This window comes from Cotesia glomerata, linkage group LG2 (genome assembly GCF_020080835.1).
Source record: "Cotesia glomerata isolate CgM1 linkage group LG2, MPM_Cglom_v2.3, whole genome shotgun sequence".
Lineage (NCBI taxonomy): Eukaryota > Metazoa > Arthropoda > Insecta > Hymenoptera > Braconidae > Cotesia > Cotesia glomerata.
Window position 1 is genome coordinate 640,361 of NC_058159.1, and position 11,628 is coordinate 651,988.

General features: G+C 26.1%; 2 protein-coding genes across 3 annotated transcripts; one reads left to right on the plus strand and one right to left on the minus strand.

Moving 5' to 3' along the window:
* Positions 1-106: 106 nt before the first annotated feature.
* Positions 107-1,034, plus strand: LOC123259278. Of its 2 annotated transcripts, none has more exons than XM_044719640.1 (2): positions 107-385; positions 581-1,034. In XM_044719640.1, exons 1-2 carry the CDS (start codon positions 316-318, stop codon positions 973-975), a joined length of 465 nt encoding a protein of 154 aa, XP_044575575.1. In that variant the 5' UTR covers positions 107-315; the 3' UTR covers positions 976-1,034. The 2 variants fall into 2 exon arrangements, with proteins under 2 accessions (XP_044575575.1, XP_044575576.1); XM_044719641.1 differs by having other exon boundaries at positions 107-381; positions 577-1,034.
* Positions 1,035-4,564: 3,530 nt separating this feature from the next.
* LOC123258612 lies at positions 4,565-5,478 on the minus strand. Its single transcript, XM_044718747.1, has 2 exons — positions 5,304-5,478; positions 4,565-4,913 (listed from the first exon to the last, which is right to left on the minus strand). The coding sequence occupies exons 1-2, from the start codon at positions 5,366-5,368 to the stop codon at positions 4,655-4,657; spliced, it is 324 nt and encodes a 107-aa protein (XP_044574682.1). The 5' UTR covers positions 5,369-5,478; the 3' UTR covers positions 4,565-4,654.
* Between the last annotated feature and the right edge of the window lie 6,150 nt (positions 5,479-11,628).

Consider the following 11,628-nt stretch of genomic DNA (forward strand, 5'->3'; position numbering starts at 1 on the left):
AGAAAGACGTTTTTATACTGATTTTTTATTAATTTTTTTAAGGTATCAAAATTAATATTATTTATTGACACTGTCAGATATATTTTATACATATATTTATATTTTTTCATATTTTATGACAATATAACTAAAAAAAGCCACAATTTTTATCTGAAATCAATGGCACAGAAAAATTACTTTTCTTTATACAACTACGCTGAATATGAAGCTCCATCATAAGCGATATTTTTATTTAAACTATTTTTTTTTTTTTTAATAAACATCCTTTATTAAAAAGTTGATGTAACGTTTTCATTGTTGTCGCTTTTCGTTGCTATGGTGACCACTTTGGTAATGGTTACTATAACGACAGTTACCATAGAAACGGCTACTACGACAATGGTTACTATAGCAACGGTTACTATGGTAATCATTGTCATAGCAACAGTTACTATGGTAACCATTGTTATAGTAACCGTTGCTATGGTAACGATTACCGTAGCATCGGTTACTATGGCAACGATTACCATAGCAACGGTTACTATGGCAACGATTTCCATAGCAACGGTTACTATGGTTATCATTATCATAGTGACCGTTGCTATGGCAACGGTTACCATAGTAACTGTCACCATGGCAACGGTTACTATGGCAACCATTGTCATAGTAACCGTTGCTATGGCAACGGTTACCATAGTGACTGTCACCATGGCAACGGTCACTATGATAATGATAACCATAGCAACGATTACCGTAGCAACGGTTACTATGGCAACGATTTCCATAGCAACGGTTACTATGGTAACCATTGTCATAGTAACCGTCGCTATGGCAACGGTTACCATAGAAACTATCACCATGGCAACGGTCACTATGATAATGATAACCATAGCAACGATTACTATAGCAACGGTTATTATGGCAACAATTACCATAGCAATGATTACTATAACAACGATTACCATAGCAACTGTCACTATGGTAACGGTACTATGACAAAATTTACCAAAGCAAATTATTTATTATTTGTTAAATTATATTGTTGTTTAATACGATAAAATACTCATCAATATATCTATAAAATAATCTAATAGTTTCAATAAATAATATTAATTTTTTACGCCTTAAAAAAAATTAATGAAAACGTCTTTCTCCCCTTAATTATAATTCAATTTATTTTAAGTCTTATGTTAACCACGTAATTAGCTAATATTTTATAGGAATCTATTAATTACTAATTTTTGTTATAAAACTTTTTCGGTTAACAATCGTGCTTCCTTTTTGTTTGAATTTTTTTATTTTGAACAATGAAATTTGCGATTTAATTTATACGATTTTCAAAATTTATCTAGTTAATTTTTATTATAATTTTTTTTTATTAATTGTATGGTTATACTTCTCATTAATTTAAATTTTTTTTAAATTAGTTTGTAATGAAATTTTTTATAATTGTTTTAAAAAGGGATTTTGCATCGTGACAGTTTTGTTTAGAATTAACGATGACTGAATTATTCCTTTAGTACATTATTATTTTTTACTATTAATATTATTATCATTATCATTATTAGAATTGTAAGTCAGCCTTGGAAACAAACATACAAATTTAATCACGTGTCGATTGTTATATTAGTACAGATTGTAGTGTACTACATCAGTATACTTAATTAAATTTGTAACGATTACTTAAAAAAAAAAAAATCTTCAAGTGCAAATTAATTATTTTAATTTTTTACTCGATTTAATTTTTTTAAACATTTTTTTTCGAATGTTTTTTTTTTTTTTTTTATTTTGAAATGAAAAATAATTTTTTGTAAGAAGTAATTTCTTAAAAAAAAATTTTAATCAATAAATAATAAAATTAAAATTTTTAATTTGCCAAAAAAAAGATGATAAAAAACTCAGCTTTGTCGTAAACGCTTACGTCAAAATGAAAAACGAAAATAAAAAACAAATATACATTTATAAATATAATTAAAATTAAAAACAAAAAAAAATATTTCTTGTTTATTTTTTAAAAATACAATAAGCCATATTTTTTTTACACCGATAGAAAATTAATAATCAATTCGAAGTAATTTGATCGATATCATAAAAAATTAATTATAAATAAAAAAAAATAAATAAATTAACGTTTGAAACATCTAATTGTATAGTTGTATACTGTATGCGAATTTAGTGCAATTAATGTTTGTGGTTTTTTTATACTAGTGACCGTAAATAGTACGAACTATGAAAGATACGTTTTGATTCATTTAATTCTCGTTTAATTATTTATAAAAAGAAAAAGAAAATGCAAAGAGAAATATCAACAATAAAAATAATAAAGGAAAAAAACTACTAAGCCTTGCCAAAGTTCATTATTCGCGTCATAACTCGAATTATTTGTAACTTTAACAGTGTATCGAGTGCATTCCTTTTTTGTTTATTTTTATTTAAATTAATTTAGTTTTTTTGTTTTAATATTAAGGATAAGGAATCATTAAATATAGATAAGTAATTAATTATAAATTAGTAATTAATATTAAACTGTTAGAGATGTACATAAATATATAATAACTCTTTGTAGCGTCTTTATTCATTTGGATTTATCACCACGTTTATTTATATTATTATTATTAACACTTTAATTATATTATAAATTATAACGATTTATAATTGTGGAGGCGGTTAAATATATTTGCATTTATACGTTTTTATTTATTCATTCTCAACAAATTTATTATTTTTATATTGCTTGTTTTTCAAAAGAAATTTTTTTTTAGATAATTAATTTATTATAAGTATTTAGGCTGCATTTGAAAATACTCAATTAAGAAATGACTTTGTGTCTTGTGAACTATCGACATTTTTAAAGATATAAGCTCATCTTGATGTTATACTCATCGAGACCTTTCATTTGAGTACCCACATCAATATTTCATATATTTTATATATTTATATATATCACATATATGTATATATGAAAAATATATCAAAAATGCATGTGGGTACTCAAATGAAAGCTCTTGATGAGTGTAACATCGCAATTAGCTTATATCTTTAAAAATGTCAATAATTAAGAAATGACCTTGTATCTTGAGAACTAATGACATTTTTAAAGATATAAGCTCATCCTGATGTTATACTCATCAAGACCTTTCATTTGAGTACCCACATCAATATTTCATATATTTATATATATCACATATATGTATATATGAAAAATATATCAAAAATGCATGTGGGTACTCAAATGAAAGCTCTTGATGAGTGTAACATCGGGAAGAGCTTATATCTTTAAAAATGTCAATAATTAAGAAATGACCTTGTATCTTGAGAACTAATGACATTTTTAAAGATATAAGCTCATCCTGATGTTATACTCATCAAGACCTTTCATTTGAGTACCGACATCAATATTTCATATATTTATATATATCACATATATGAATATATGAAAAATATATCAAAAATGCATGTGGGTACTCAAATGACAGCTCTTGATGAGTGTAACATCGCAATTAGCTTATATCTTTAAAAATGTCAATAATTAAGAAATGACCTTGTATCTTGAGAACTAATGACATTTTTAAAGATATAAGCTCATCCTGATGTTACACTCATCAAGACCTTTCATTTGAGTACCCACATCAATATTTCATATATTTCATATATTTATATATATCACATATATGTATATATGAAAAATATATCAAAAATGCATGTGGGTACTCAAATGAAAGCTCTTGATGAGTGTAACATCGGGAAGAGCTTATATCTTTAAAAATGTCAATAATTAAGAAATGACCTTGTATCTTGAGAACTAATGACATTTTTAAAGATATAAGCTCATCCTGATGTTACACTCATCAAGACCTTTCATTTGAGTACCCACATCAATTTTTTATATATTTTATATATTTATATGTATTATATATATGTATATACGAAAAATATATCAAAAATCCATGTGAGTACTCAAATGAAAGCTCTTGATGAGGGTAACGTCGGGATGAGCTTACATCTTTAAAAATATCAATAATTAAGAAATGACCTTGTATCTTGTGAACTATTGACATTTTTAAAGATATAAGCTCATCTTGATGTTATACTCATTGAGACCTTTCATTTGAGTACCCACATCAATTTTTTATATATTTATATATATTACATATATGTATATATGAAAAATATATCAAAAATGCATGTGGGTACTCAAATGAAAGCTCTTGATGAGTGTAACATCGGGATGACCTTATATCTTTAAAAATGTCAATATTTAAGAAAGTACAGTGCAATTTAATTAAAAACGTTATTTAATAAAGCAAAATTTTATTTATTTATAGTCACATAATGACTATAAAGCTGCTAGTTTGAATTAAAGTATTGTAAATGTAAGCTCTTAATAAGTTTGGTTCAATAAAAAAAATCTAGGTCTTGATTTCCATTATTGAAGATGGTATTACCAATTACAAATCGAATTCGGTCACAATTATTGATTTTTTTTCAATAAATAACTTTAATCTCCTTGAACTCTTTCATTTGAAATAAATCTATAGGATCCATCAGATATTCATACTATTCAAAGAAAAAGAAAAACATATACTTAAAATTAATACAAATTTAATTACTCAATTTTTGAAAAACAAAGATTGTTATCAACCTACAGAAATAATAGTAAGTATTTTAATAATAATTATTCCCAAGCATCTCTGACGCGTAGATGAGCTAGTTGGTCAACCCAACTGAAGTGTTTGTTAAACAATTCGTTCCTCTTTCTGTTACCCACGATGGATAGAGGCACTGGTACTTTTAGATCTTTCATATAATTTCGGGACTGTTCGGATGTCAAATACGGGTGCCGTAAAATTAGCATGTTTTCTTCGTCACGTTCCAGACGATGTCGGAGCATAAATAAGTGTTCCATTTTTGGTTTTGGTACAACTCGATTTTTTCTGTAAAAAATCAATATTATTAATAATAAATATTAAAAGTAATTAATATTATAAAAAATAAATATTGATACATTATAAATAATATTTAATTTTTTTAAAAAGCTAATAATTAATTAAATTAAATAATAATAATTAATTAAAAAAGCTAATAATAAAAATAAAATAAATAAATTATTTTAAAAATTTAATATTTAGAAGCTTAAAAAAATTGTAAAATTAATGACATTAATTAATAATAATTACTTTATTTAAAAAAGAAAACAAATGTTTGACGTCTTCTTTTTTATTATTTATGTTTATTGTTTATTAATACTCTATTCTATTTTTATAAATAAAAATAAAAATCTAAATTTTATTGAGAGGTTAAGTTAAGAATTGTACAATAATTACCCTCGGTATTTTATTCCATGAGGTGCCTTGCGTTTGGAAAGCATTAAAAATGCCGTTAAATGCATCTTGATGTGTAATAAATTGAAAAGTTGTCAATTTCAAAACAAAAAATCAATTTTATTGATTTAAAATGCCGACAATAAGTTACATGTAATATAAATACATAAATAGTGAGGACATCAAATTTTTTTTATTTCCTTTTATAAATAACGCGTGCGCAAGCGCACTGTTCCGTGACGTACATGCGCAATTAAATTTGCGCGAATTTATTTGAAAAATCTTTAAGAGATCTTACGCTTCAACTGCAATTTTCATTTCGATTTAACAATGGAATATTTATTTTTTTTTCTTCTTTAAAATTAGAATATAATCATGATAATTTATTACTTATATAAAATATTATTTTAAGAGATAAATTTTCAAATTGATTAAATTTATCTAAATTGAAAAGAAAGCTTGTAGAATTGTGAACTTATTAAAAAAAGAAATAGTTTTTTTCAGCTGAATTTAATCCATTATAGAATAAAAGTTTTAGAGAAAAAAGTTAATTCTCGAATTATTGAGATTAATATTTAATGAAGAAATCGGGATGTATTGAGATAACAGTGATATTTGTATAAAAAATGTACATACCCGTGTAAAAAAAATTCGTCTTAAAATTGTCGTTCGTTTAAGATCTTAAACGTGACACAAACCAAGACTATTTTAAGACTCTTTTAAGACGCCAAAAAAAAAAAATCCGAGAGCAGATTTTTGAAAATTTGCTTTTCGAATTTTTTGTGAAAATTAATTTTTAGACGATTTTGCGACTTTCTAACCGCAATATTTTTGAGTAAGATGTTTTTAAATTGAATTTAAAATTGTTAAAAAATTATTATCTGACAATTTTAAGACTTTTTTAAGACGTTCTGTTTTAATGTTCCAGGGCTCTGTCGCTGTTAGCTCATCTTAAAATAGTCTCTAAATCTTTTTTTAAGATTTTTTTAAGACTAATTTAAAAATTATTTTAAGACTTAAATCTTAAAATAGTCTTAAAATCGTCTTGAAAAAATCTTAAAATAGTCTTAAAAAAATTATTAAAAAATTTTTAGGCTATTATAAGATGATATCACAATGACAGCTCCAGAAAATTATTATGGAACGTCTTTAAATTGTCTTAAAATTATCTTAAATTAGTCTTAAAAAAATCTTAAAAAAAAATTTAGACTATTTTAAGATGGGCTAACAGCGACAGAGCCCCGGAACATTAAAACGGAACGTCTTAAAAAAGTCTTAAAATTGTCAGATAATAATTTTAAATTCAATTTAAAAACATCTTACTCAAAAATATTGCGGTTAGAAAGTCGTAAAATCGTCTAAAAATTAATTTTCACAACAAATTCGAAAACCAAATTTTCAAAAATCTGCTCTCGGATTTTTTTTTTTTTGGCGTCTTAAAATAGTCTTGGTTTGTGTCACGTTTAAGATCTTAAACGAACGACAATTTTAAGACAATTTTAAGACGATTTTTTTTTACACGGGTAATTGATAATGATGACTTTTAAGGATTCGGAAAAGTGTCACTTAAAAATAATCAATTATTAAGGAGTTTTTAATGGGTTCAAAAATAGAAACGTCGAGTTTGGAAGAAATGCAATTTGTAGTAAATTAAATTTATATAAATTTTAGAGAAAAAGATTGTAAAATTATGACGAACTGTAATTAAATTGAGAGGCGAATGTGGCAAGATATTAAAATGAATTAAGAGTAAGAATTGATGAGGAATAGATAGTTGTTATATAAATGTAACATGTGATTGATCATGTAAAGCAACAAAGTAATATTTAATGTACTTATATGGAAACAAAAGCTGTATAATGTACTTTGCAAATTGTACAATATTTAATTGCATAATTAGTCACTCCGATATGATACAACTACAGAACCGAATTCATAACATAATTTAGGTACTTGGCTGATAAAATCTTGTCACCAATGAAATTGCTTAATAATCCCAGTCAGCATCCAAGTCAGAAAGATTTCAGTATGAAGTCTTTTAAAAAACTTCTTATAGAAGTCCTAATGTGACGTCTTAAGGAGCTCTTTTTTACGAGGTCAGAACTAAGAGCTCTTAATGAACTCATAAGTTTGGAGTCAATTTTCTGACATCTAACTGAGTCCCTTTTTTGGACTTCTTTTTGAGTTGCGTATAATGAGCTTATAGACATTATAAACAAAAACACAAATTTCTTTTTAATATAAAGCTGTCAAAATCTTATTCATTTTTCATTTATTACTTTCCTGATTGAGAAATTGAATTGAAAATGATTAAAAATAATTCGAATTAAATGATTTAAAACAATTTGAATAGATTAATATATAGATATACACTTGGCATAGGTTAACTCATTTCTCTTAATCCAGGTTAATTAAATTTTTCAAAAATTTTAAATTATATTATGAAGTAATAGGCAATAATGTTAAAATCTGGTTCGTAATCAAACTAATTTAGATAAAATAATAAAATTTGATTCTAATCTGAAAAAATTATGTGAACTTTCTACATTTAAGGAGTACTTAGTAGACTTTTGAATATTTTTTAGTATATAAATATACGTAAAGTTACTTTTCTCTATCGATACACAGTATCAAATAGAATAAATAATATAGACAATGATCGCAACATTTCATCACTATATAAACTTAGCTTATAAGAATAATGAGATGTGTAACGACATATCGTTTGAACAGCGTAGGGGGCTAGGTATCGATCTAGCACGCGCGCGACTCGGGTTCGAATCTTAGTTACGGCAATTGCGATTTTCACTGTCTCTCTTTAAACCGACAATATTAGGTCAAACTAAAATAACGAACATTCGAAATCAGCATCGGTGCTTCATGAAACTCTGAATTATTTTTCATAATTTACTTTTATTATTATTATTATTAATATTATTTTTGTTGTGTTCTTATTATTGTTATCATTATAATAGCGTATAGAGATAAAAAATCATTCATCTGTGCGAGTTCAGAAAAAAGAGCTCTTTAAGAGCTCGTTTTGATGAGTTCTTAAAGTCTACAATAAGCGGCGCATTCGACCTCTTCAGAAGGTCTTAAAGACGTCTTTTAGACGTAGACTCTGACGTCCAAATCAGAAATCTGAGCTCATTCGGAATAACTTAATACGTCATTTTGCTATCTGGGATGCATTTCGGAAAATGAAAATTCATAAAACTTGTAAGCAGACATTTTTCAATGAATTTTTTAAATTAATCTCCGGTGAAATTTATTTAATGGAGTACTAAAAATTTCAATTCATTGAAAGACTTTTTAAAATAGGGTGTTGGTCCTTCGTAGATTATTTTTTACAGATTAAAGAGTTCCAAGTAAAAGCAACAGAACGTAATCTTCAACTCATAGATTAATATTTATTCGAGAAAAATATTTCAACAGTATTTAAATTTAATGAAAGCATCCTGGTTTTTCAAAGCCAAATTAAGGACTTTTCTTTGTCTATCGAATTATTATCATCTTTTTAAATCTTTACTCGACAGGTAAACTTCATTTTAACTTTAACCATTTAATAATACTTGAAAAGATGAGATATGAGAAAAATTATGGTGATAAATTTAGAAGAATTGTTATTAAAATTGCTATAAGTATTCAAAAATTTAAAATCTACAGAAGCTTAAACACAGATGCATCTACAAATTTTCTCATCAAGAATTCAGCATTACTTCAGTGCAACTTTGAACTTGAAAGTCCGACACATAATTTCAGGAAGTTACAAAAATCAATACAGCTAGAAATATGTAATACTTAACTTACTAATCGCATAATTAATTCATAATTTTGACTCCACAATATTCAATCATTTACAATAAAATAGAATAACCCTTATTAAAAATAAATAAGTCATTTAAGAAACATTTTCCGTATTGAAATTATTTAAAAAAACAAGTCTTTAAAGTAAATGAAAAATGTAATTCGTTTATACAAACGCTCTAGTTCTCAATAATTGAGTCAATGACCTTAATGACTTTCGAATTATTTAAATCTATTAAAAAACCAAGAAGTCTATCGAACAAAAACGAAACCTCTCTTGTCAACAATGATTTACAGTTGATTATAATTAATATTCAAAAATTTGAAACACTATCAGCTTCCAAAAGAAGAAAAAAACAAAACCAATTGGTAATCAGAGCAAAACAATAAAGGAAATAAAAATAAATTGATGTTCAAGATGATAACAAAAGAACAAAACTGAAGATTAATTCAGTGCAACTTTGAACTTGAAAGTCCGACACATAATTTCAGGAAGTTACAAAAATCAATACAGCTAAAAATGTGTATAATTATAGATAGTATTCAAAATTCCAAAATCTCACACGGAAAAAAATAAACTGTGAAATTCACTCGGATTTCAGTTAATTTTTAGGTAGATTTTGTTAGAAATTAACTATTGCATTAGTCCTCATAATGGAATTTTCACCTGATTTTGCTATCATATGTCATAATTAGTCAAATAAGTTCCAAAAACACCATTGGTTAAAAAATTTATATATGTATGTATATATATATGTAATATAACCAGCCTTGTCATCAGGATATCTCGAAAAGTTTTCAACCGATCTTAATGAAACTTGGTACACATATTATTTGGGTAATTACCGAGGTCAAGTTCGAAGATGAGCAAAATCGGTTAATTAGTTTAGAAATGGCGGCCATTTAAAATTTTCAAAATTTTGTAACTTTAACCGTGAATAACTTTTGACTGACAGAAAAGAGCTCATTTCTGGAAACTTTATGGTGAAGCTGATTATATTACCTTCAATTTAACCTATAACACTTATACTTTATGAAGATTTTTATTAATTTTATAGGCCATTCAAAAATTTAAAAATAATGAAAACTTTTTTTCAAATGTAGTTTTTTTAGAATGACTTTTAAACAGCTTTACCGACCGATTTCAAAAACTAATCAGCTTTTAGCATAAAAAAAAACTACGTCGATCGCCGCCAGACCGGTCAAAATCGCTTGATTCGTTTGTGAAGTATCGTTGACGAAAAAAATCGAAAAAAGCGTTTTTTTTCAAACGAATTCCGAAATTTTTTATCTGATCAATTCACGGTTTAAAATTCATCATAGAATTAAAAAAAACTGCATCGACTGTTGTCAACTACGTGATAATCGGTTGACTCGTTTAAAAGTTATAGCGGATTGAAAATTTAAAAGTTACATAAACATTTGTTATTCAACAAATTAAATAACATAAATAAAGAAAATCTCATATCACATGAAATCTACCTTTTATTTCGGGTAAGGCCGAATGGAATTTTTTTTATAGTTTCAAACAGTACAGTGGACATCGGGGTGGCACAAATTTAAATATTACAAAACTTAATGTAGAAAGTGTAAAAGCCACAATTTATAATTTAATATCGAAAATGTGATTAGTAGCTGTCACTATAGTAAATAATGACTCTCTCATCTTAAAAAATTACAGTTTCAAACAGTAAAAATTGCCGTTTTAATGTATAGTTCATACTATGAGGAGAAGGGAAAGGTCTCACACTCGGAGAATGTAACATTTGAAACAGTAAAAATTCTACTCTTAAAATATATATTTTACCAGTCCAAGCAAATCAATAATTATAGTTTGATTTTTAGCGTTGCGTTTAAAATTTACCATTTTACTTTGTAAATATTGACGTTGCTTGTATAGAAAATTTAGTAACTGTAGTTTATATTTTTTACATATCATAAGATCATTTTTTAGGTACGAAATGATAAATATCAAAGTCAAAATTCTTAATTATTATACTTTAACATAGCAAATATTACTGTTCTAAATAGTATTTTCTTCCATGTAAATAATAAATTGTAGCATTTAAATGATAAATATTATAAAGTGATTGTTAAAATCACGAGTTTACTGTTTAAAATGGCAATTTTTTCCAGTCGATCATTACTTATTATTTATTATGGTTTATTTCTTTCCGTACATTTTCAGTAAATTATTAAAAAGTTTCCCGTAGTGGAGCAGAGCAGCAGGTTACCCGGTTAAATATCCAAAAATAACACTCTAATATGATTCGATTCGCTTAAAAAGCAATTTTGTGGCAATGAAAAATCTATAGATATCCCAAGGTCCGAATTGCCCTGCCAGGGCCAAAGTTACCCTTGTTGACTCTCTTACTGTCCGTACTACCGCTCTCACTATGAATATTATTATTATAAATTATAATTAATATTTAGTATCTCGAGTTAAGTCTCAAGAGGTTCTGAAAGCTGTTGCTTCTCCTAAAGATAAAATTTTTTAATAATAAACTATATTTATATCTAC

Excerpts from the sequence above, each read along its gene's own strand:
- LOC123259278 (XM_044719640.1), top strand. The coding sequence starts at position 316 with ATGGTGACCACTTTGGTAATGGTTACTATAACGACAGTTACCATAGAA. Across the intron at positions 386-580 it reads GGCTACTACGACAATGGTTA|CTATGGCAACGGTTACCATA; the intron begins CTATAGCAACGG and ends TAGTGACCGTTG.
- LOC123258612 (XM_044718747.1), bottom strand. The coding sequence starts at position 5,368 with ATGCATTTAACGGCATTTTTAATGCTTTCCAAACGCAAGGCACCTCAT. Across the intron at positions 4,914-5,303 it reads CATGGAATAAAATACCGAGG|AAAAAATCGAGTTGTACCAA; the intron begins GTAATTATTGTA and ends GATTTTTTACAG.